The sequence below is a fragment of the Asterias rubens genome, chromosome 21 (genome assembly GCF_902459465.1).
Source record: "Asterias rubens chromosome 21, eAstRub1.3, whole genome shotgun sequence".
Lineage (NCBI taxonomy): Eukaryota > Metazoa > Echinodermata > Asteroidea > Forcipulatida > Asteriidae > Asterias > Asterias rubens.
Genome location: NC_047082.1, coordinates 11,151,527 through 11,177,679, shown reverse-complemented (window position 1 = coordinate 11,177,679; position 26,153 = coordinate 11,151,527). Strand labels below are relative to the sequence as shown.

Genomic DNA, 26,153 nt, shown 5'->3' with positions numbered 1-26,153 from the left:
ATGTTTAGACACACAAAGGGAGAAGACTGGTCTTTGACAACTACCAATAGTGTCCACTGCCTTAAAGTCTATTTTGGGGTGGTCCCAAGGTAACTTCCTTGCTAGAAAGACTTCAAAGTTGCCTGACAATTGATAGATTACAGTAGTTGGCTGTAGACATTATCTATGGATGAAATTCAAGGTTTGTGTACGAATGCATGTAGGCAAAGATCTGTACACATTTAAATGTGCGTGTCTGTCAGATGTTTTTATGTATCTGGACTTGTCAATGGGAGACTTTCCAACGCTAGGTGACAGCAGACTTACCGGGTAAATTTCCATTGTTTACGTAGTTCTGAGCATGCGCATAATTCTGAGAACAATGGCTTTACCCGGTAAGTCTGCTGCAGGGTCCAGTGCCTTTAACCAGCCCTTCTATAGGAGTAGGTACATGTACAAGTCTTATTTCAAACAGAGAGTATTCCACGGTTCTCCTTTAACACTAGCTCGCTGTACATTGTCTAGTCAAAAATGCTAACTGTTAGGGGAAGAAGATCAGAGCAAAATGATTGAAACATCAAGTTGTTAAACCACTGGGTCTTCTTAGAGCCATCAAGGCTCATTAAGGGAATTATTGCAATGTGTCTCCGCAAACATTGGTTGGTTGGTTGGATTCTTCCTTAAAGGCAGTGGACACTATTGGTAATTGCCAAAGACTAGCTTTCACAGTTGGCGTATCTCAACATATGCATAAAATAACAAACCTGTGAAAATTTGAGCTCAATCGGTCATCGGAGTTGCGAGATAATAATGAAAGAAAAAACACCCTTGTCACACTAAGTTGTGTGCGTTTAGATGGTTGATTTTGAGACCTCAATTTTTAAACCCGAGGTCTCGAAATCAAATTCATGGAAAATTACTTCTTTCTCGAAAGAATGGCACTGCAGAGAGTGCCGTTTCTCACAATGTTTTAAACCATCAACCTCTCCCTATTACTCGTCACCAAGAAAGGTTTTATGCTTATAATTATTTTGAGTAATTACCAATAGTGTCCACTGCCTTTAAAGGTGACCAAAGTAATGTTTTAACAATGTCAGTTATTTGAACGCACAAACCGACGAGCCCCAACTTACCACACTGGGATTGAACGGTGGGGTTATCTCTCTGTTGTCAAGCAGCTCCCAGTCTATCGACTCAAAGAATTCATGGCAACGAATCACTTCAAAGTCCTGATCACCGGCGCCGAGTCTCTTCTTGCGGTCCTTCTGGAGCATCTGGTGACCAAGGAAGACAGCAAAAAAATAATCAATTGAAAGCTTTGGAATTGTGAAAAACAAGAGAGAAAATAAGGTTCGAGAACAATAGTGCACATTGGCGTGGCAATGCCGAGTGGTCTACGTGTAGTTCACCAAACCCAAGCTCTGGTGTAATCAGCAGTGGGAGTGTGGGTTAGAATCCCGTCATGACACTCGTGATTAAAGGCACTTCACCACAATTGCTATATAAAAAGTTTGGAAGGTAATGCATTCTGCTCTACCAGTCAGGCTCCTTGTGGATGATACCTATGTCTACATCCTTACAGACTATGAAGGGGTAACCCTGTTTCAGCCCCAGGAGAAGGTGGCTCCTTGTGGATGATACCTATGTCTACATCCTTACAGACTATGAAGGGGTAACCCTGTTTCAGCCCCAGGAGAAGGTGGCTCCTTGTGGATGATACCTATGTCTACATCCTTACAGACTATGAAGGGGTAACCCTGTTTCAGCCCCAGGAGTAGGTGGCTCCTTGTGGATGATACCTATGTCTACATCCTTACAGACTATGAAGGGGTAACCCTGTTTCAGCCCCAGGAGAAGGTGGCTCCTTGTGGATGATACCTATGTCTACATCCTTACAGACTATGAAGGGGTAACCCTGTTTCAGTCCAAGGATTAATGTAAGTGGCAACATACATGTACCCTTGGCGGCAGTTGATATGGGTCAAAACAGCTCAAATCAGTTTAGTTTAGCCCTCACTTTGAAGTCATTGTAAAGTGGGCTTGTATTTTTACAAGTGGCCTTGCATTCTTTCATTAAACGAGTTTGAACAATTCTTGCCTTAAACCCTTACCGATCTTAATTTTGGGATCTTGAAAATAATGAGGCACAGTTTATATTTAACTCTTTGTTGGGTGGAGAGCCAGTGCAAGTCAGGTAATATTGTGTGAAGACGAGAGGGGAGTTGGTGGATAATTCCGTAAAAGCGTATTACGCTCTACCAAGGCTAATCACTATAATAAGAGTCAAACAGTTTGGGTGTTGAGTTGCCATTATGGTGTTGGGTTTTGTTAGCATGAGGAAGGATCCTAGTGTATGTCACCCAAGGGAGTCAGGGTTTTTAAAAGAACTGTCGATCACTCACCCCTTCTAGAATTCCCTTAGCTGCAGAGGAGAAGTTGCTCTTCATTCTAAGTGGTCTATGTAGGATGTTATCGTACATCTCGGCGGTGTCTCGGCTGTAAAATGGAGGCTGAAGAAAACAACAAAGAAACATTTACTAAAAAAACATCCAAGTTAAGTTTTGAGGTAGCAACCACAATTGGTTAACTTTTACTTAGTTAAATTAAAGGAACATTACAGAATTGGTTTCGCTGGCAGTGAAAGCACTTTATGTAATCCACCATATACATGAACTGACAAACCTGTAGAAGTTTGAGATCGATCGGCCTTATGGGTCGCAACAACTGTGCAAAACCGATTACAAGTTTTGCATGACATCGATTCAAAAGGAAAATGAATAAAACACTCGCTGAGCGATAAACTCCAAACACGAAATTTGACTATTTATTATCAAATATGAAATTTCAGACAGAAACATTGCAAGGGATGTTTTCTCTTTTCATCACCGTTAGACCTTGTACGTTTTATGTAAATCCATGATCTTTTCCCCCTCAAATGTGCTCTCAATTCTGTAATGTGCTCTTAGGGTGGCAACCACAATTTTTGCAACTTTTTCTTAGTTATACTTAATTTGAACTTCCCTCAGACAAACCCTGACATAAAATTTGATACGGCGATAATATTTTTATATGGAGGGAGTTAATTCAATTCAAAATGAAATTTGATCTCAGACATCTTTAGTCATTTTTGTACCATGTTCAATTTTGTGAAAAACTCGAGTCTTAATTTGAGACAATATGAATTAACTTGATTGTAGGTATGACTTTGTAGTATGAAAAATGGCAAGCATTTTATTATGTTCAGGAACAAGGTATTTGAGGAGAAGGGGGAGGGGTGGGGGCTCTAAGCAATCAACCACTCCCCGGGCCATCATTGTTCCCCCACCCCCAACACACCTCCCGACACATCCACATATTGTCAGGCCTGGATTTATTACAGCCAATGGTCTTGTTCTTGGCCTTTGTGCCCTTTGATAAGTTCCCCTTAGACTAATGGGAAAAATCCCCCTGTGAAAAAGAAAACGGCCTTGCCCACTCGTCTTTGTAGATGAAAATCCATGCCTGTGTTATTTAAAAAAAAAAATGAGTCTACTTGACAAACAAGACACAAGTCCCAAGCTTTTCAAAGAGGATTTTCCTTCATGCTCCCACTACACCTACAAAGCTGTGTTCCCATTGGATTTGTTTTGCTAAAGTACCGCGACTTTATAGGGCCAGATAGCTCAGTTGGTAGAGCGCCGGCGGTTCGAATCCCACTCTAGTCAATTCTTTGTTCAACCCCAACAAACTTTTCAGTAGAGTTACAACATAAAATCCAATGGGGATACAAAATGTTAAAACTGTCCTCCCTGTCAACTTACCACAACCTTGATGTAAAACTAACAGGCCAACAAAGTCCACGGAAGACTTACACCAAAGTCATTTACGGTAACTTTACCCGTGGCAGAGGAAGAAAAAGTCCAGTGGGAACACAGCTTTACCAAAAATCCTGGTTGTGCCACTAATGAGAAAAGACACTGATTCGTTAGATTTCTTACCAATCCGGAGAGCATTTCATAGAGTACAGCTCCTAAGCACCACCAGTCGACACTACGGTCGTACTCCTGCTTCTTCAAGACTTCTGGGGCAAGATACTGAAGAAGAGATCATAAAAAAACAAGAAAGCAGTTAGAGATGGATGAACAAGTGAAGAATGCAAAGCTTGGAACTTACGAATCTTTAATTAAAGTGCTGGAGAAGTGTACTCTAGTCATAGTGACAGGCTGAGCAAACGGTAGTTGAAACAGCTGAGGACCAGCTAAAAATCCACTGGAAAGTTATAAAACGTGAACTAATGAAAAAGCTGACAGATTAGGAAAAAAAGATTAATCAGTCTTCGCTTAAAACATGTTATAAGCAAAACATTTTATTGTGTTTTCACAGTTGTCAATGGTTCCCAACTCATGTTTTGCTTGTCAAAGAAATTTGCTAAGCTTCATTTCCTGCTTAAAAAGCTTTATAAAATTGAGCCCTTTTAAATTGGCGAGACCAAGCTTTATAAAATTGAGCCCTTTTAAATTGGCCAGACCAACTTTTTTTTTGCGTGTGTCGATTAAAATGAACATTTCATAGAATCTCTAGATTGTGTTTCTGCTAATACTTTTACCACAAAGTAAACAAGACACATCTACGTCAGCATGAAAGCATTCATGGATCTATTAATGGAGTCTACGGTGCATACCAAATGCAAACGTAACAAGAGCAAACAAGAAAGAAAAAAAAAATGGCCAAGTGCATTGGAGTTGAACCCGATAGTCCGGCTTGGCTTAGGCAGCAGCCAAATGTCAATCTATGTGGATTACTAGCGCAAACATCGTAACCCACACTCTAACGTAGAGATCCTGAGTGGTCTGAAACCAGAAGCCATGGTAGGCTAGAGGGGGGATACAAAGCCGTGGATGAAGGCTAGAGAAGCTGCAAATAACCCCTTGTGGGGATACCGGTGGCGTGGGTCTGTGGTGACTTAAGAAGATTATGGCTTGTCATAAAGCCAGTTGTGCTGGCCATGTGTGGGGTGAATATATTTCAGAAATGACAAATGTGCATGTGTACTTTGGAAGTGCAGAGGCTGTTTCACTTGATTAAGCTTTGTGATACTTCAGTCTGTTTCACACTAGATGGACACGTAAAATTGTTAGCCGTGAAAGTAGCTTTCTTCCAAAAACAACTACCCCCCCAAAACAGATCAGCCAATAAAAAGATACAGTTTTCTTATGGCTCAAATTTTGAATATTTTTGAAGAGCGAGTTATACCAGGGGTATAATATAAATGGGTACCTGCGAGGGTAGAGGTTGATATTGTGTATGGAAAAGCCTTTGGAGCGCTACGGTTGCCGGGGTTGTATACTCCCCAGGGAGCTGAGAAAGATTAAAAGGATGTTATTGGCCCAGTAACCAAGGCACTAATGTAAAGCACATTGACACAGTTATTGTGAAATGCGCTATATAAAAATTTGTAATACCTCTGGTGTTCCACAGAATGTTGATGTAGTACCCTTTGCTGCAATTCCCTCCTTACACAGCCCAAAGTCTGTCATCACGACGTGGCCTATACTGTCAAGAAGGATATTCTCCGGTTTCAGATCTCTGAAAAGACAATCAATTAGAAACAAACAAATAATGAATAAATTATTCACCAATCCCGAGGTTGATGGTTCGAGTCCGGCACTAGTTAACAATACTTTAACTCCAAATCATTTAAAATTTACCCAGTCAGTTTCCTTTGTGGTTTATAACAATTGATACCTGAAAAAAAGTCAGAAAACTCAAGCGAATTATTCAAAAGAAAACCTATGCAATCTGGGCCCAATTTCATAGAGCAGCTAAGCACAAAAATTTGCTAAGCATGAAATTTCTTCCTTGATAGAAACAGGATTACCAACCAAATTTCCACATGTTTTTCAGGATAAGCAAACAACAGCTGAATATCAGTAACAATTGCAATATGAAACAAATAGAAGTTTGGTTGGTAAACCTGTTTTTTATCAAGGAATAAATTTCATGCTAAGCAAATTTTTGTGCTTAGCAGCTCTTAGCAGCTTAGGTATCCAGTGGGATTTGAACTTGGGTCCCCGAGGTGGAAGGCAAGGCCAGATACCACTACCTTCTGTTGCCACACAAGCCTGAGCGACAACAAAGGTCCAATGATGCCAGTTTTTCCCGAGGGCGCGGAGGGCCTTACCATTTTATAGCTGGAGGGGTGTTGTGTAGAAAGAAATCATTGAACAATTATAATTTTTGCATTAATTTTACTTTTTGACCGAAAAGGTATTTATGACTGGGAACCAAAGTGTGTTGAATCGTCTCGTCTCAGTAAAATTATCAAGAACCAGGCCTCGTTGGGATTAAACCACTAGTTGAAAACCTCTTCACCACACATTGATTTTCTTATTATTATTACGGCAACCTAACCGCCCCATTTTGCAAGTGCATGTACCTGTAAATGATATCCAGCGAGTGAAGGTAACCGATTGCGCTGGCAATTTCAGCGGTGTAGAACCGAGCTCTCGGCTCCGGGAAAGACCTTTCTCTTTGCAGGTGAAAGAACAGCTCCCCGCCGTTGACGTAGTCCAGGACAAAGTAGAGTTTGTCCGGTGTTTGGAAAGAGTAATGGAGTGAGACCAGGAATGGATGTTTGAGGTTCTTCAGTAGGACGCTTCTCTCTGCCATGATGTGTTTTTGCTGTCAAAAAAGAAAAACATGTGGTCGTTATTGTTAGTGCGCCCTCAGTGTTCAAGTCTCTGATCCAACTTCGTGATTGAGCAGGAAAGGGCACATTTATTTTGGTGTATTTTAATGAATGCTCATGCTTTTCATACAGAGAAACGGCCTCCGTTCCCGTGTCTCTCAATTGTTTTTATTATATTATTATCATAAATTTATGATAATAAAACCAAAGATGCCTCATAAGTGAACTAATAAATCACTCTTAAAAGCCTGAGGGAACCTGTAAACAAGGGTCCTTGCAATGTAAACCAGCAACACCAGGGCTAACCCATGCACTTCCACGATAAGTGCTTCAAGTTCTTTAATGTACACTACCAATCCTGGTATGACTTAATGTCTCATCCAAAACACAAAGCAATTATAATAATAACATGCATTTATATAGCGCTTAATACCAGGTTTCTAAGCGCTGAAACAAGAAGTGTATGATGACAAAAAATATGACAATTTAAAGTGGGATGAAATATGGTAAAGCATCTTACTCACGGATACAACTGTATTCTTCATCTCCCATACCAAAACAAAAGTAACATCTATTAAAAATTGCTGCGGTACCTGCTGCTAAGGATTCGTACTGCCTCGAGCCATTGGGCCAGCTCAGAGGTCAAGTGGACTCAGAGGTCAATTGGAAAGACATCTTCTCTGGCAATGCAAAGGTCATGAGTTTGAATCCCACAAGATTGATTTGCCTGTGTTTTTTTCCCCACAGAACTCGGAAAAAGTACTGAGTATACAGTGCTGAATAAGCCTTTTTGAGACATGGTGGAAACAATATGAATGCACTGTTTGGTTTGGGTATTTCCAAACAAATTCGCCCACACTTAATAGTGTTGTAGGATAGTGTTGTAGGCTAGCATTGCGTCTGCAAAAAGGTTTGATTTACCCAGTCAGTTTCCCTTGTGATTTATATTGATATCTGAAACAAAAAGTCGCATCCCCTTAAGGTGATCCCCTGGCTGCCGCTTCCCAGGTTGTATTGTAATTTGGGTTTGATCCCTGGCTACACAGCAGTTAACGGTTGTATGGCTTCTGACTGGCACCCCCGAACAAAGATATTGACAAAATAGGGACACCGCCAATATAGGGCTAGATAGCTCAGTTGGTAGAGCACCGGCACGTTAATCCGGAGGTCGTTGGTTCGAATCCCACTCTAGTCAATTCTTTGTTCAACCCCCAAAAATCAAAAAGGTTTATAATACACATCGGTGTGAGGGTAAAAAAGAAAACTATAATGGTCATCTACTCACTTCATTTCTTTGCATGATAGCCTTCTTCTCCAACACCTTCACAGCGTAAACCTTATCCATGTGTTTGTGTTTAGCTAGAAGCACTTTACCAAAACTTCCCTTGCCGATTACCTTCAGAAAGTCAAAGTCACTTGGTCGTGCTCTGAAAACAATTAATTTAAACAAGGGAAAATATAATTTTGTTTCAGAATTTAATAAATCATGGGCGTGGGCCTGTGTTAAACTGCGTACACCGATCGAGAGAGTTTCGCCAACTCGGTAAGCTGCAAGAAAGTAATATAAATACTCGGTGCTTTTCGGCATCAGAGGCAACAGAAACCGTATAAAAGCACTCCGGGTCTCAGGCGTGTCAGTGAACCACACAATGGGTCGTCCGTTGTGAGTTAAAACCGGATGTCATTCTGTCCACACGCAGTGTTAAAAGATAAACCCGAACTGGTTTAGACTTAGACCGCCTCGCTGGACGGTTTAAGTTTTGGGGTTTAGACCCGATCCGGTCTAACTTTATTTGCGTTCACACGCACAAAAGTTGAACCCGAACCGGTCTTAGTGGACTTAGGGTACGTTCAGACGTGGGGTTAAACTAGTCCTTAATCCAAAAGTGCTAAACTAACCCTGCGTGTGAACGCAATATTCTGGTCCGCGAGGGTTAATTTGACCCACTGAGCTGGGCTAAACTAAACCAAAAAAATTGGTGGACTAGACTAACTTAGCCCAGGTTTTACGACCAACCCCCCGCTGCGAGGCCCAGTAAACCATCGTTGGAACGCAACTGACCTGCTACTTCCGGTCTATTTTAGCCCAAATGACCGCGGCAACAAAGGTGACGTCATTCCACGTGTATGGATGGATCGGCAGCGAGTATTGGGTGGTGTCTTCATGAATCCATGGAGCTACATAATATCTCCTTGCGTCTCTCCGCTGCCTTCCCTTTATGTTACCATTAAGTGTTGGGGCCCCGGTATTCCCCTTCGCCGAAAATGTTTGAAATGGACGTCGCACGAAAACAAGTTCTCATTTTTAGTAGCACTATTTAGTTTTTAAATTCACTTTTCTGTGTGCAACGCTACTTTATGATAACGAACGGGTTTTGCTTTGAAGAAAGTGGCATCTAATCACAGCTACGCTACACACACGGGATCGACAATTAAGACCAAAGTTTGGGTTCGAAAACTAGGTTGTATCTGGTTCCTGCCCTCAACAACTTTACGTAACAGTTATACGAGTAGCAGACTAATGTTGAATTGAAAAACAATTTTTAACGTAACATGAGAATGTGTGTAGGCTACGACTTCTTAATGACCAAGTTGTGATATATTTACAAAAGTTCACACTCGAAAATAATTTGAAGCTTTCAACAACAACGTGTAAATGTTTCGTTCATCGAGGGCAGTGCGGAACGGAAACTTCAGCGGGCACAATAGAATTGCGTTTGTGCTGGGGCCAAGCAAGGATATGAAGTGATTTTGCCGTCTTTAATGATGGAATACATAATGACCATGAGGTTCATAGAAACGATAGCGGATCGAAACCCTGTGGAAAACGCATGGACAATGTAACAAACCGGAACCAGCAATGGTAAGGTTCGCCGATGCATGACCCAATAATCAACATCGTGGGCTAGTTTAGTCCGCTTGACCAGAATAAACTCACTGTGTGAACGCAAGCCAATTTTGGACTAAGTCATGTTTATCTTTTGGACACCCGCGGTGCTCGGATTAAGGACTAGTTTAACCCCACGTCTGAACGTACCCTTAGACCAACTTTAGTACGGCGTGTGAACGACCTCAGAGATAGTATGCAACCTTCTCCCTAATCCCCATTGATTGATGTGTTAATCCCCAACAGTTATATTTATCACCCAGGGGATAATCTCCTTTGAATGCACTCTAACTGTTAACAGATAAATTTCCACCCAGTTGGCAATTAATAAGCAGGACAGCACTTTTCAGTACTGAGAAGTCTCCTGAATTAAAAACAATCTACTCCAAAGTAGTAGAGGAGTTCTCAAAAGAACTAGCAAAGTAGACACACATGGTGTTACCACATTGCAAATATAAATTTATATCACTATGCAGTGCCTCAAAAATCACTAGCCAATCGCACAACATCGGTAAACAGTATTGTCCAAAGGCCCACACTTCATGTATCACAACTTATATATAAAATAACAAACCTGTGAAAATTTAGGCTCGATCGGTCATCGGAGTCGGGAGAAAATAACGGGAAAACCCTACCTTGTTTTCGCACGTTTTGCCGTGTCATTACATGTGTTTAAAATAAATCCGTTATTCTCGATATCGAGAATTGATAATTGTTTTAATGTTTTCTCAAATCTGTGATCTTCACGATTTTGGTTTCTCACCAATTCTGTAACGTTCCTTTAAACCCGAAATAAACCAGGAGGTGTAAAGACTTACGATGGATTTGCAGATGGACCCAGGTTGATTGTATTGGGATCTTTCGGATCGCTAAAATATTCTGTGTTGTTCTCATCGATGACGTTGTTGTCCGAGTTGTTTCGAGGGTCATCTAGGGACAAGAAGCTTTGTACATCGGTCCTGTAATAATAATAATAATATTGAAGTCTTATATAGCACGTGTTTCTACCAAATAAGGTACTTAAGGCGCAGAGTTTATACAAACTTTCAGAAAGATAGGTTATTGCAGTGATGGATTCTGAGACCCAATTATTCAGCACCTAATAAGGGTTTACAAGGTGCTACGGCGCATTAAGCAGCCACAGCCAGGAACACCGGGGCGAACCCCTTCTCGTTTCGATAAGTGCACTGGGTTCTTTTATACATGCGTTACACAACACATGGGACCAACAGCTTTACGTCCCATCCGAAGGACGAAGCAATGGCTAAGTGTCTTGCTTAAGGACACAAGTGTCACGGCTGGGGATCGAACCCACACACTGCTGATCAGAAACACCAGAGTTTGAATTCGGTGTTCTTAACCGCTCTGCCACGACACTTCAACTGCAGATGATTTACGATACTTAAAAACAGTTTATTAGTAGCGCAGCATAAAACCAGGACTATTGAATACAAAAAATCTAATCCTACAGTTTATATTACAGACTGACTACTACATATGGGTAAACATCTTGAGATTAGTAAAATTAACCGGTTGGGATAACCACAATGTGACAAACAGCTTGAGGACCTACAACCCACTTTTGGGATTGATTTTTTAATAAATGTCTCCGTAATTACAACTCCAGAATCTTAGGATTAGTAGTATGGACCGACTCTCACTTATGGGTAAAGGTCTTGAGATTAGTAAACTTGATTGTTTTTAAAGGCAGTGGACACTATTTGTAATTACTCAAAAAATAATTATTAGCATAAAACCTTACTTGGTTATGAGTAATAGGGAGATGTTGATAGTATAAAACATTGTGAGAAACGGCTCCCTCTGAAGTGACGTAGTTTTCGAGAAAGAAGTTATTTTGCCAAGAATTTGATTTCGAGACCTCAGATTTAGTTGTGTGCTTAAATAAGGTCAATGTCATGCAAATCAGCCTTTTCTGCCTGCAATGTGAATTTTTTTAGCAATAAACCATTTATATTAACAGTCCACTTTTGAAAATGATTTTCAATAAATGCCTCTGTACTTACAGCTGAAGGATCTTGGGATTAGTGATTATCTTTTGGATGAAGTCGTGGAGACCTTCTCGTCGTTGACGTATGAACTCAGGGTCAAAGTTATTTCCAAAAAGCTTCTTTCCCGGAAGTTTAAAGTCAGCCTCTGGAAACTTCTTCTTAAGCTGAACACAGAAACAACAACAGTTTGGTTACAAAAGTTAATATTTTCAACATCTGAAAAAATCTTACACAAGGTGCGGTGGCGCTTTCAGCAGCCACTGCCAAACACACCGGGGCAGACCCCTTCTCGTAGCATTAAGTGTAACTGGATTCTTTCTTTGTGCATTTCAAAACCGCTTGAAGTCCCATCCGAAGGACGCAGCAAAAATGGTGTTAAGTGTCTTGCTTTGCTTCAGGACACAAGTGTCACGACCAAGACTCGAACCCAAACTCTGCTGATTAGAATTCAGTGTTCTTAACCGCTCAGCCACCACATGGCAACAAAGCCCTTGCAGATGAATCCCTTAAACAAATACATAAAAAGAAATCACTTCCAAAACATAAGGGAGAGCGCTATTAAAAACAAGAGGCTTAAAGTTGTGTGCTTTCAGATGCTTGATTTCGGGACCTCAAAGTCTAATTCTGAGGTCTCAAAATCAATTATAAAATATTTAAGTGGAAAATTACTTCTTTCTCAAAAACTACGTTACTTCAGAGGGAGCCATTTCTCACAAAGTTTTATACTATCTGCAGCTCTCCCTTGCTTGTTACCAAGTAAGTTTTTATACTAACAGCTATTTTGAGTAACCACCAATAGTGTCCAGTGCCTTTAATGACCCAAGTAATTAAATGTAAACACACCCACTCAGTGTACATTTTTTGAGTTTTTGTGGCCAAACTCGATAGTTTTTTTAATGGAGCTTTCCTTCCTAATGAACTCACCATTTCATAGAGTTTGTGGAATTCATTGTATCGTCTGAAGATGAACCACGTCTTTCCGCCTGTTACCACAACAACTTTATATACCTAGAAATCAAAGAAACCAAGAAACATCGTCATAAATCATAGAAAAAAACATGAAAAGTTCCATTCCACTGCTGAAAAAATGTCTCAGTTCGTTGTTTAGTAAAATCTACGGCAGCAGTTTTTTCCCGGCCACCATCAAGGACTGGAATGCCTTACCCGGTAGTGTGATTTCCAGCAACTCATTAGATATCTTCGAAAACACTCTCACTAAGCACTTATAAAATTAAGCCATCCCATCCACACAATGTGCATAAGCTGGTGTGATGTGTCTTTAGAATTTTGTTTTGCCGGCTCAACTGTACAGATAGCAGAACCATTAATCTGGTTAATGTTTGCAATGAATGTACCAATGAAGAATACCACACTAAACAATCTCCTACTGCCTCTGTAGGGTTTGCCCATAACTTTTTCAGTGACTGGTGGCCAGCAGGGCCCTACTTCATGGCTCTGCTTACCGTCGAATTCTGCGCTTATGATCACGACTCCCCGCTTACCTGCTAGCGCTGAATTTCTGCGTTAGCCATGTAAGCGTAGAATGCCTAGTAGCGCGGAGTACGCACGCGCAGAAGCCTAAATTAGCGGCTAACCCGTGAAATACGCTTGCGGTAAGCACAGAATTCCCTGCTTCCCTAAGCGCTGATGCTGTGCTTATGGTAAGCAGAGCCATGAAATTGGGCCCAGGACTTGTTAAGCTAGTCATTTTTCTAGTCCACCCGCTTTTTCATGATACATTTTAAGTGATACTTTTCAACCCTGAAATAGACAGGCGGACAACTTGGAGTAAACTCAACACAAGAGCTTTGGTCCCGTGAACTACATAGTCAGCGAACTACATGTAGTAGGTGACGACACGTCACAAATGAACCCTTTCACACTTTGGATGACATCTGTATCCAAGCGTTTTTTTCTGACAGACAGGCATTTTTTAAAGCCTATAACAAATTTGGATTTTCCTTAACTTTTTGCCAACAGCTGTACAATTGACATTACTACCCGGACATTACTTTTATGACCTGCTTTGTTTTACCTAACGTACAAAGACCAACAACAGGAACAGGTTCAGGAAAAAAAGGCCTTCCTGGGAAAACGTGCCTTTACGGAGGTAACGTGTAACTCCCAATTGTGTCCTCTTGTTTTAATGAACGGTTGGTCATTATTTTGTGGCTCAATGGGATGTACTATTCTGAGCTTGCCGACTCTGGAATCTCTGAAATGCTCAGATTTGTGGCTGTGAATCATGGAATGTAAGAAGATACATGAACAAGGTCTCAAAAAGCAGACAGAACATCCAAATGGACCCCATGGCGAGTTGATTATCACGCTATAACATCACTAATTAATTCTGCAGAAGTACGTCTATAGTTCCTAAATGAGATAATCCCATTAAATTTGAGCCATTGAATACATTCTTTGAAACTCCACAAAAACCCATCGACCTCTCGTGTGTTAATTAAAATTCCATTTCATATTTTTGAAAAATGAACACTGATCAATGTTACTGTCCATACAAAATCTACAGCTTTGATTACGACACGTGATCATCTTCAAGAGCGACATGTTGACATCGCGAATAAAACATTTTGCTGAAGTTTTTTCCCCCTGAAAAAATTCCCAGTCTCTGGACCTAGAACCCCTACAAACTCATTGCATCAGTCGTTGTGAAACCATTTTTACAAAGTCGCACTCAGTGAAACCTTTCATATGTCTCGCTTTAAAAGCCTGAATGCAAAATATGTTTACCTACTGAGAAAACAAAAAAACAAAACCCGCTTTTTTCCCTTTTTCCCAAAACGAACAAAACATCTTTGGAAGACGAGCAGAGTTTCCTATTTGAAACATCGCAACTTTACAGGCTCTTTTCAGAGCCAACACTCCCACAAAAGAGATTCACACATGGTTGTAAATGTACCCTCAAGTTTACTTTTTATTCATAAACACCCCAGACAGTTTCTCTACTCCAATTGGTGGAGAGCGCGTCACGTGGGGGTGTTTAAACGGTTGATAATGACCAGCTGGAGGTGTTTATAACCTGCTGGCTTCGGGCACGCAAGATTATCACGCGGTACGCAATTCATAGCTATTAGTAACAGCGCATAATCTATTTCTAAGCAAGCGCACATACACACAACCTACGCGCATCAAACATATTCTTCACAAAGATGTTGAAAAAAATATTTCAAACCTCCAATTTTCAATTGTCAAAGTGTCTATAATTGTATTTTTTTAAACGTTTTTTAATAAAAGGGCATAAAAAGGGCATTATCGTTGCCGTGTGATAAAGGCCCTCGCCTTCGGCTCAGATCAGACCGTTATCACACAGCAACGACCCTGCTGATTTAAACGGCTGTTTAAGAACTTGTCACTACCCTTTTATTCCCTTATTTATAGTTTCTTACTAAAACATCTTTTATACTTCATGTCAATCTCAATGAACCCTGAACTGCATTTAGTTCTCTTTACTCGCACAAAACGTCACAGTCACACAACCTAAAAAGCTGATCAATAAAGATTTAAAAAAATTCTACGCTGGAAGCACACTCATCTTCTCCTGAACAAATATCATAAAAAAATCTATTTCTGAGGTCCCAATCCATATTCCACCGTGCCTTACTGCCATCAACGCTTATGAAATCCGATCATGTTCCGCAAGACTCCTTGCATATGACAGTTTCCCTAGACTATTGGCATTTCATGATTACAGCCTTATTATTACGGGTTGTCTTCTATCTCCATGCCTTCCATTGCCTACTCCTGACATTTATAACAAGAGCCAGCTGTTTTGGATTGCATCTAGATAGATCCCCACTTAGGACAGCTATTTCTAGATATTACAGTTAAAGCCATTAGACACTTTGGGTAAACGGTATTGTCCAAGATCCACAATTCGTGTATCAAAACTTATACATAAAATAACAAACCTGTGAAAATTATAAAGGCTCAATCGGTCATCGGAGTGGGGAGAAAATATCGGGAAAACCTGCTCTTGTTTCCGCACATTTCGCCGTGTCATGACATGTGTTTACTATAAATCCGTAATTCTCGCTATCGAGAATTGATATTATTTTATCGTTTTCTCAAAAAGTAAAGCATTTCATGGAATAATATCTCAAGAGAAATCTTTTACCATTACCTTCAGTAAACCCTGTAAATTGTTTGCAAATCTGTGAACTTTTTTTTTTTTTTTCTGTACCGAAAGTGTCCAATGGCTTTAAAGCAAACACAAGGTACACCGTTGGATGAGATGCCCATCAAAACACAGTACTGGGCCTAAACATCATAGCACTGCTTATAAGCACAAAAAGAAGCAGTGAGCGCAACAAAATTTTACTTACCAGAAAAAGGGTACCAGCCAAACTACCATGCCATGTGTACAATATGTGGCTGGTACCTCATTGCTGGCGAACAAACAATTTTCTTACAATAGGACTATCATTAATTACACCAAGAAAACTGCGAAGCCATCCCTGTAAAGGTGTGGTTTCCAAGCAATCACAAAGAATGTATTTTAAGAAAGATGCTAGATTTGGATAGGTTTCGAGAAAACACACACACACACACACACACGTCATTCACGTTTCCTGTGAAAACTGAGGGCAACAAATAAGGTTGTCACGTTTTTAAGAAACCATTGAATAAGGTTTCTGTTTTATAAGAGACACAAATAAGCCAAGAACTGAAACAGTATTTCCCTGGAAAAATGGTAAAAGCATAAAGTTGACAAACCTACACTTTCAGTTTCAATTTTGTCTATTCATTATACCGTCATCAAACAATGTGGAATACCTGATAGGGTCCTGTCGGAAAACATCTAATAGAATAAATCTAATGGGGCCCTGTCAGATTAGGCATCTTTTACAGTGTCTAACCCTAACCCTAACCCTAAACCTAAGAAAAAACATTCAGATGTGTTTATATGTACATCAAGAAAATTGCCAAGAACAGACCTATTTTTGAGAGTAAAATGAGAGCAAGACGACTGACAAAAAGAGTAAGCCACAACAGCATGTTAAATGACAACTCCTCACTCCTATTGACCCATTTCACCTGACGTCATCAGCAGAAAAATCTTGAATGCGCCATACTGGTGGGCAATTTCACCGTGCGTTTTTATATATAACTCTATGCTGCGCGTTATGCAGTAAAGTGTGCAGCGACGCAGCGTTATTACACGTAAACCTAACTGCCCACCAACATGGTGAGCGTGGCATTGATCGCCGTGTGTGATACGCGCGTGCAAGGGGTCAATTCTAAGCATAAGAGTGTTTCATAGATCAAACAACTTTTACTTTTGTTTTGATGTTCTAGTAATAGCAGCTTTACAAAATTGGGCCAAGTTGAAAAGAGCTGGAGACAGTTTTCCTGTTTGTTGTTAATACACACTTCAGTTCATATCATCTTGAAACACACGCCCAAGGCACTTCCGGCAATATTTATAAACTCGCTGTGCGAGGCCTACATTCTCACTACTATCCAATTCAAAAACTCAGACACACAAATTTATTCTCCGAGCTCGGAGCAAGTGGGAACAATAGACATAGATTGAAGAAGAGACAACCCCATTACGTTCTATGAACCTAATTTGAGCGACATAATTCTTGAAGGAAATTACTGTAAATCAATTAGGAGCAATTTGCTACTGTCTCAGTCAACGAGGAAATGTTAAAGCTGCCTCTAAGAAAATTGTTGTTACGGAGTCTTCACAACTGCATCAGGGTGTGGCATCCTGAAGATACATTATTTCAGATTGTTTATCACACATTGCACTTTAAAGACACTGGACACTATTGGTCATTGTCAAAGACCAGTCTTACTACTTGGTGTATCTCAACATAAGCATAAAATAACAAACCTGCGAAAATTTGAGCTCAATTGATCGTCAAAGTTGCGAGATAATAATGAAAGAAAAAAACACCCTTGTCACACGAAGTGGGATTCGAACCCACACTCTGCTGATCAGAAACACCAGAGTTTGAATTCGGTGCTCTTAACCGCTCGGCCATGACACTTCCACTAACCTAAAATGAATACACTGTCAGTCCTTTCCAGGACCTGTGAAAGTTAAAAATCCACAGGCATATTAGTAATTACTTGGGTGGGATTCTAACCCACAACCTTTGCCATTTTAGAGCAGATAGGCCTATCTAATACAACATGACCATCAAGATTGCCAAAATAGCCAAGAAAAATAAAGAAAAAAAAAAATAGACAGGAAAGAGCGACACTCCAGCGCTCTCGTCAAAGGAAGATGAAAACGTGTCTTGTCATCTATTTCCTCTCCTTGTACATGTACTTGATCAACGGTTAGATTTACAGGATCGAGTAAGCTTGGATCAATCATACTGATTCCTTTATCCCTAGTCAAGCCAAGGGTTAGCGTAGTTGAATACTTCAGCAAGCACCTGATCATTTCATTGGTTTCTCCCTTCTGGCCATATGCCAGTTTAAAACATCAGAGGACCGATCAAAGTTCATTCAAAGTGGTCAGACTGGCTTGTTCCGTGTGGAAAAGCATCCTTATTTTATTTGAAACATTGACTAGTGAAAAAGTCGATGGACCAGTGAAATGACAAGCTAACTGGTTCTGCTGGTCAGCCACTAAAAAAAAAATTAAGGGGCGACTCATAATGTCTCCTTTGAAATGTTACAGTGCAAAACTCGATTTAAATCTTAGAGAACCCTACGAACTGCCTTGCCTTCCCAAGAAACAAAAGGTGTCAGTACTGGATATTTGTACCAAATGTCAGACCCTAACGAAGATCTAAGGGTGGCCTTCCGAGGCTCAAAAATTAACCCTGGACTGCAGGCCTCACAAGGCCAATGCTTTCAGCATTGGGCAATTAAAATCACAACTGGACCCCCCCCCCCCCCCCCCCCCCCCAAGTGGTCTGGTGTTTTTCAAATGACTAATAACTGTAGTTACTCATCGTTAAAGGCAGTGGACACTACTGGTAATTACTCACAATTAATTGTTAGCATAAAACCTTACTTGGTGACGAGTAATTGGGAGAGGTTGATAGTATAAAACATTGTGAGAAACGGCTCACTCTGAAGTGAGGTAGGAAGTAGTTTTCCACAAATTTGATTTCAAGACCTCAGATTTAGAATTTGAGGTCTCGAAATCAGACATCTGAAAGCACACAACATCCTGTGACAAGGGTGTTTTTTTCTTTCATTATTATCTCGCAACTTCGACGTCCAATTGAGCTCAAATTTTCACAGGTTTGTTATTTTACGCATGTTGAGATACACCAACTGTGAAGACTAGTCTTTGACAATTACCAATAGTGTCCAGTGTCTTTAAGTATTTTCTAGTAAAATAATGTTGACAACGTATCAGGTACAAATTTTATCTTCTCTCTCAGTGCTCGTACAACTCATTTTAAATCTAGTCTTGTATAATAAATAATGGTCCCGTAAAAAAGTTGAGCTACAAAAAAGCCCTGCAGGTTTATTTACTTGTAGAAAGGTTTTCGGTAATGTAATGATAATCTCTAAATGAGATGGGGTGGTTCTGACATGTCTGAAAACAACTGTTGGTTTCAACTCGACGTTTCAATCAGCTTGCTCTGATCGTCTTCTGGAGAAAGCACTGTGCAGTCTTTAATTGCCTCCCAAACTCAAGCCCTGCACACCTGTATGTAGACATGTGAATACTGCCTTATGAATAACATTATTATCAGATTAAGCCATAAATAGATTGATACTGCCGCCACCTGCTTAACACTTTATCCTCTCAGTGAAAGATTAGTACTGTCTTTATGTGAGGTCAGGTACACGCCATTTGAATATAACAGTACCTGACATGTTATCATTGAACTTATGCACACTTTTAGGTTCATACAGAAAGTGTAGATTCAGGGATAGAATGTACGAGCCAAACATTTTATCATTGGATTTATGCACACTTTTAGGTTCATACATGTCTAGGAGAATGGATGAGAAAGTGTAGATTCGTGGATAGAATGTACGAGCCGAACATTTTATCATTGGATTTATGCAAACTTTTAGGTTCATATACCAATTGCATGTATAGGAGAATGGACGAGAAAGTGTAGATTCAACGATAGAATGTATGAGCGGAAAGAGTCTATTCTCTGACTTAAACTATTTCCCCCAAGCTTTGTACTTGGTCAATCTACACGTTTGGTCACATTTATAAATTTTTCTATGGCAAAATTCATATGCATATTTCATAGTGCTTGCACCATTATCAAGCAAAATGTTGATTTTTAAAATTAGGTATTTACTTTTAAGCAAGTAAGGAAACTGAAACATAACATGTTTTCAGCTGAGTTCACATCAAGGTATTTTTGGCGAGATGATTTTTATGTTGAACTATGACACTAGCTTGAAAACTCAACTGTAGACGAATCTACAGATGAGTCTCAATTTGTACAATTCTATTGTTAAGTGTAGATTCGTAAAAATAATCTACACTTCCATCAGTAGAGTGACCTCACAGAAATACACATTTGCTACTGCTTAAATTAAACACATTTCTAGCAGGTCACTTATCTCAATTGGTTAATACTCAATTGCTCCATTGACCGTTAATAAAAGTGAACGACAATATTAAAACACGAACATGATTTATTAGAAGAAAAAAAAAGAGGGAAAGAAAAAAAAAAAATTGGAAAAAAAAGAAGAAGCAATTTTGACATTACCCAAGGATACATTACTTGCTAATGGATGTGAAATCCAAATCTCGACTGAGATATTTTGTTACAAATGATTTGGACATGCGTCCCAATGTAGTAGAGCTTTCCCCAGTCCTATCCCCTGGCAATCCCTAGTGAAACGCAGTCAAGATTTAGACTCGCGCTACAATTTAAGAATTGGGCAAGTCGTTAAAGGAACACGTTGCCTTGGATCGGTCGGGTTGGTCTTTGAAAGGCATTTTCAACCGTTTCTTATTGAATGCATATGATTAGAAAGATACTTTAAAAGTAGAATATAATTATCCACACAAGGTATCACTCGAAATTGCGTAGTTTTCCTTTTACCTCGTCGACTAACACTGTCGGCCATTTATGGGAGTCAAAATTTTGACTCCCATAAATGGCCGACCGTGTTAGTCCACTAAGTAAAAGGAAAACCACGCAATTTTGAGGCAAATTTGTGTTGATCATTGTGTTCTACTTTTAAAACATCTTCCTAACCATATACATTTTATAACAAACGGTTGAAAACGCCTTTCAAAGACCAACTCGACCGATCCAAGGCAACGTGTTCCTTTAATGGTCTGTAGCGGTGAGACGGTCGAGTCGTGGTGGTGGCGCAATGTTTCAGGTTTCCGCGATCGAATACTGCATTTGAGCAGTTTAGATGAGAAACCAGCAAAAAAACCTAGTATTTTGATCAAGAATGACAAATACATCCCTGTATTGCTTTTTCTACAGGGCCTCCAGGGAGAACAGTGTTTTTACACTGATGGGGCTACCCTGTATAAATAATATTTAATAATAATAATATAACAGCAGATACCGACACCGCATCTCTTGGCAACGAGGGCGCGCTAAAATCGTCTTAATACAGAGGCTTTGATCCAGGTCCCAATATCATAGAGCTGCTTAAGCAGAAAATATTGCTTTATGATCAGCTGGGCCCAATTTCATGGCTCTGCTTACTGTAAGCACAGAATCGGCGCTTATGGAAGCAGGGAATTCTGTGCTTACGGCAAGAGTATTTCACGGGTTAGCGGCGAATTTTTGCTTCTGCGCGTGCGTTCTTCCCGTTACTACGCATTCTAGGCTTACAAGGCTAGCGCAGAAATTCGGCGCTTGCACGTAAGCGGGGAATCATGATCGTAAGCGCAGAATTCGGCGGTAAGCAGAGCCATGAAATTGGGCCCTGCTTAGCAGGAATGTTGTGCTTAGCTGCTTCTGTGCTTAAGTAGCTCCATGAAATGTTCCTTACCAAAAGTATTACCTTCCTTTAAACAAACAAAACAAACAATGTGAAGGCATTTGGAAATGGTGACTTTTTTTTGTCAATATCAGTACAAAAGAGAATTCTACCTCCTTGTCTGATCCCCTTTCTGATCGAACCAAATGAGGTCAGTATTTCTTATTTATACATTTTCCATTATGTTTTCCACTGCTGCTGGTTTTCAAGAGAATAAAAGTCATACAACCTACATTATCATTTAATAGCGAGTCGACCTTGTACAGAACCCTGTATGTATGCGTATATGTATTTACGCCACTTCCAAACAGACTAAAATAGAGTTGGCCTTTTACAGGAGGTGCGTATGTATACGTAGTACTTACGCAAATTCAAAGCAACCTAAAATAGAGTTATGTATACATTATTGTACACTATTGGCCTACTTGAAGCAAACTACATGTACCATGAGTTGGTCTTCTACACATGTGTGTTATGTAGTGTATTCAGCCAACTCGAAGCTAACTCCCCATTAAAGGCAGTGGACACTGTTGGTAATTGTCAAAGACTAGCCTTATTCACGGTTGGTGTATCTCAACATACGCATAAAATAACAAACCTGTGAAAATTTGAGCTCAATCGGTCATCAAACTTGCGAGATAATAATGAAAGAAAAAACACCCTTGTCACAAGAAGTTTGTGTGCGTTTAGATGGTTGATTTCGAGACCTCAAGTTCTAAATCTGAGGTCTCGAAATCAAATTCGTGGAAAATGACTTCTTTCTCGAAAACCATGGCACTTCAGAGGGAGCTGTTTCTCACGATGTTTTACACATTCAACCTCTCCCCATTACTCATCACCAAGAAAGGTTTGATGCTAATAATTTTTTTGAGTGATTACTAATAGTGTCCACTGCCTTTAAACCAACACATCTACAACTACAACTTTGCTGTTTTTATTTCACGAATTAGTAACTTCAGGCTTACTGAGGCCTAAATGTGTTCAAATTGGTACAAAGCATTTCTTCCTTGATTGGGAATAATACTAACTAACGAAAGTAACCCTCTTGACCGGTCCAGGGGCGCAGGGAGCTGAAACCCCCACTTGACTACCCCTGGGACGACAGCCTACACATCTTGTGATTTCGATGCATCAGAATCACAAGGCTTAAGTGCAGCTAAATAAAAACCACCGCTTGCCAAACTTAGATGACTCCTCCAACAGTTATTTAAGAGGTCCCGGGTCAAGTAATAATTGGGTAATTCCTCTGAAAGCGGGGGTTGAGTCCGTTTTAGGATTGAGCGCATGCAGGAACTGTGGATCATGGGCTTGGCTTACAAAGATTGACAACCATCCAGCATGCCATAACACTTTGCTTGTTTTTTTTTTTTGCAAGTCGGCCCAAAACAAGGCTAATAAAAGCCACTCTTGGTAGGGGCTACAAGAAGACGGCCCATTAGTCGGCTAATAAAAGCCACAAGAAGACAAAATTATGCAAGGTAAAAAAATAACTCAGGGGAGCTAAAGGTAGGCATTGATTCCCCTTTAAACAGTTAATCGCTTTTGAATGGCATGGTGTACCTTAAAGACACTGGACACTATTGGTTATTGTCAAAGACCAGACTTCTCACTTGCTGTATCTCAACATTCTGCACATTATGCATGTAATAACAAACCTGTGAAAATTTGAGCTCAATCGGTCATCAAAGTTGCGAGATAATAATGAAAGAAAAAACACCCTTGTCACAAGAAGTTTGTGTGCGTTTAGACGGTTGATTTCGAGATTTCTAAATCTGAGTTCTCGAAATCAAATTCAATGAAAATTACTTCTTTCTCGAAAACTACGTCACTTCCTTCCAGAGGGAGCCGTCTCTGACAATGTTTTAAACTATCAACCTCTCCCAATTAGTCATTACCAAGTAAGGTTTTTTTTTTTGAGTAATTACCAATAGTGTCCACTGCCTTTAAAGTTATGCTTCAAGTGGTGACCACTTCAGTTGGGCATTCCAAGATGTAGTCTAATACATTTTGGGCATGTGTTTGAAAGTGCCTTGCACATTGTACATCCATTTTAAAAAGATTAGTTATTGAGGTGCTGTAGTTTTTGAGAAATGAGTAAAACAATGTCACGGAAATTTTTTTTTACATGCTAAAATAATGTTCGTCTCATGATCACTGAGACGAAAATTATTATTGTGACATTGTTGTACTCAATTCTCAAAAACTACGGCACCTAAGCAAGTAATATTATTTTTAGGGAAGCTTTCTACCATCATTATCTTCAAACTGTGTAAGTTTGATGGCAGTCTGTGGACATTGTGCTTTTTGTCTACAAAAAGTACACAGACCCTTTAAGATGTTCTACAAACAATTCTGAACGAACAGCTTACACAGTTACATATGCGCCCAAAATGTTTCCCACAGAACAAAATCCCCCCTTACCTTTTTCCGATTGAGAATAGACTGGTTATACGGCCGTCTGCAAATACACATTAACTTCACAAGAGCTGCCATGTTTCCAAATCCACACGCCAACGAAATGTCCAAAATGTTGACCTCAAATCACACCAGACTCACCAATTGCTGACTTTGAAAAGTCAGAGAGGCTCTGATGCTGCACAGTCCACGTTCAAAATGTTTCAATGTTTGCCTTTCGGTTAAGACTGACCGTCCAGCCCTTTGTAACCTTGTATGTGTTCCAAGAAGTCAGGAAGGCAAGTTACGGAGAGAAAAAAAAAAAAAACCCTCATCAGCAGGTGATTCTGTTGCTTGATAAGTATCTATTGCTTTTATCAGAAAGCAAGCTACTCACTTGAGCACTTTAGCGTGAATTAGAGTCAAATATCCATTAAATAGTCATTTCTTTTTGTTCATCAGAGCGCAGCTGAGGACAGATTGTCTATATTAAGCTAAATCAGAGCCGAGGTTGTGCAAGACGTAGATGTAAACCGTCATAGCATTCAACGGTCTTGACTTTCAGCACATTAGATAGATATGATAGTGTTTCAAAATAACCACCTAGTCCTCTCTGAACATCCCATTGTATTCAAAACGACTTATAAAACTCCTCTCACATCGAACTGTAAGCACAAAACAATGAAGCCACGATAAAAGCAAACAATTCCCTCAAAACGGAAAATGATGCAGGGTGGTTAACTCTTGGCTAACAGTCTCTCTCGCCTTTCTAGTATAGAAAAAATCAAAAGTACCAATTCTCAAAATGAAGTTTTCTTTTAGGTACTCGGACAAACCTTTCCAGGGGACTCGCCGACAAACTGTTGCTTTTGCAATCGGTTTATAGTCTGACAACCTATGCCACCTGTTCTTATAAAGATTAGGTAGACCTTTGCCAAATCACTCAGCCCCAAAAATTATTGCAGACAAACATTAACAAGGTGCTCCAGTTACGTCAGCTTGTTTGTTCCACAAGGTAACTAGTGGTTCATCAATTCAGGTTGACTCGTGATTCGTTATTTAAAGTATATTATGTAAGTGACCTACAAAGTCGAATCATTGAAGTTTATGTCATGGTGTCCCTTGGAAAGATATGAAGTATAACACCTCATCCAAGATGCATCTGAGATGATCAACACGTCAAGTGGAATAATGACTCGACAAACACGCCTTCTTAATCAGCTCTTAAAGAAATATCCTTCTGTCTCTGCTGACTGACCGCAAAACTTGTTGACACTGACTGAACGAAACAACTTCAGTAATGCACATTTATGTTTGACTCCTTTGGAAATGTCACTCAGGGTGCTCAGCACTGCGCAGTAATTCCTTTTTTTTTAATTTGATAATTGACAGCAAATCTGCAGTTTCACTCCAACAAGGAACGTTCAGACAAGCTTTGGTGAATACATTAATTGTTCCACATACTGTCACGTCATAACACTTTCAATATAGATGAAGCTTGGACAAAAGTTTGATGCCAGCGATTACAAAACTCTGGCTCTGAATTCCACCTTGTTGAAGTTCACCTCCAGATGTACACTTTGAAGAACCAAGACCCATACATCCAGTCAAAAGGAACACGCCCAACTTTTGCATACCCTAGATTGATGTTTTGTCTCTTGAGAGTGTCTTCACGACTGCTGTAGTCCACACTCTTTGGTCCATCTGTGAAGACAACTGTAGAGACACTTTATGTCTTACAATCGAAGTCACGTTGTTTTACTGACGTTTTACTGACGTGATGTAAGGTTCATTGAGCGGGATTAAAGTACATGTATCTCGGAGCTGGAAGCCCTACAATTGTTTCCCACAGTTCATTAGACCTTACTACATGTTTTGCATTGTCCATGCGGTGAATATTGTCCACACAATGTCAGCCCGAAACTGATTCTGACTCAACCACACGACTCAGCCGGTGTTGTACCAAACTTCTCCGTCCAAAAATAGCGCCCCCCTTCTTAACTTGGGTCAAACCCGACCGTGCTAATTCCACACTGTCACCAAATAGGATGTTTCCGTCAAGATACTGCAAGGAAAGCATTCCTGTGGTGCCCGCGATGGAAGGCATGCCTTCATCGAAACTGACTCATATTTTTAATCGCACAGAAAAAGCTGGGAGTGGTCTATTAATATACAGAGAGGAGGGGGGGGGGGGGCTGTCACTAGTTCTTGTGATAAGAAGGATCGGATTAATTGGTGGAAGTTTTGAAATTTATGCCGACTCTTATGTAACTAAGCTGATTACGAGTGATAAACTTGATGAGAT

General features: G+C 40.1%; 1 protein-coding gene across 2 annotated transcripts in view; it reads right to left on the bottom strand.

The window, feature by feature from the left end:
* LOC117304721 (serine/threonine-protein kinase Sgk1-like) overlaps positions 1-26,153 on the bottom strand; it is a 77,925-nt gene that overhangs the window by 666 nt on the left and 51,106 nt on the right. For both annotated transcript variants that reach the window (XM_033789322.1, XM_033789323.1), the window contains 9 exons: positions 12,467-12,550; positions 11,558-11,706; positions 10,352-10,492; positions 7,932-8,073; positions 6,395-6,639; positions 5,421-5,544; positions 3,957-4,052; positions 2,382-2,489; positions 1,113-1,253 (listed from right to left, as the gene is read on the bottom strand). In XM_033789322.1, the coding sequence (XP_033645213.1) occupies positions 1,113-1,253; positions 2,382-2,489; positions 3,957-4,052; positions 5,421-5,544; positions 6,395-6,639; positions 7,932-8,073; positions 10,352-10,492; positions 11,558-11,706; positions 12,467-12,550 (1,230 nt within the window). The remainder of the gene's footprint in view (positions 1-1,112; positions 1,254-2,381; positions 2,490-3,956; positions 4,053-5,420; positions 5,545-6,394; positions 6,640-7,931; positions 8,074-10,351; positions 10,493-11,557; positions 11,707-12,466; positions 12,551-26,153) is intronic.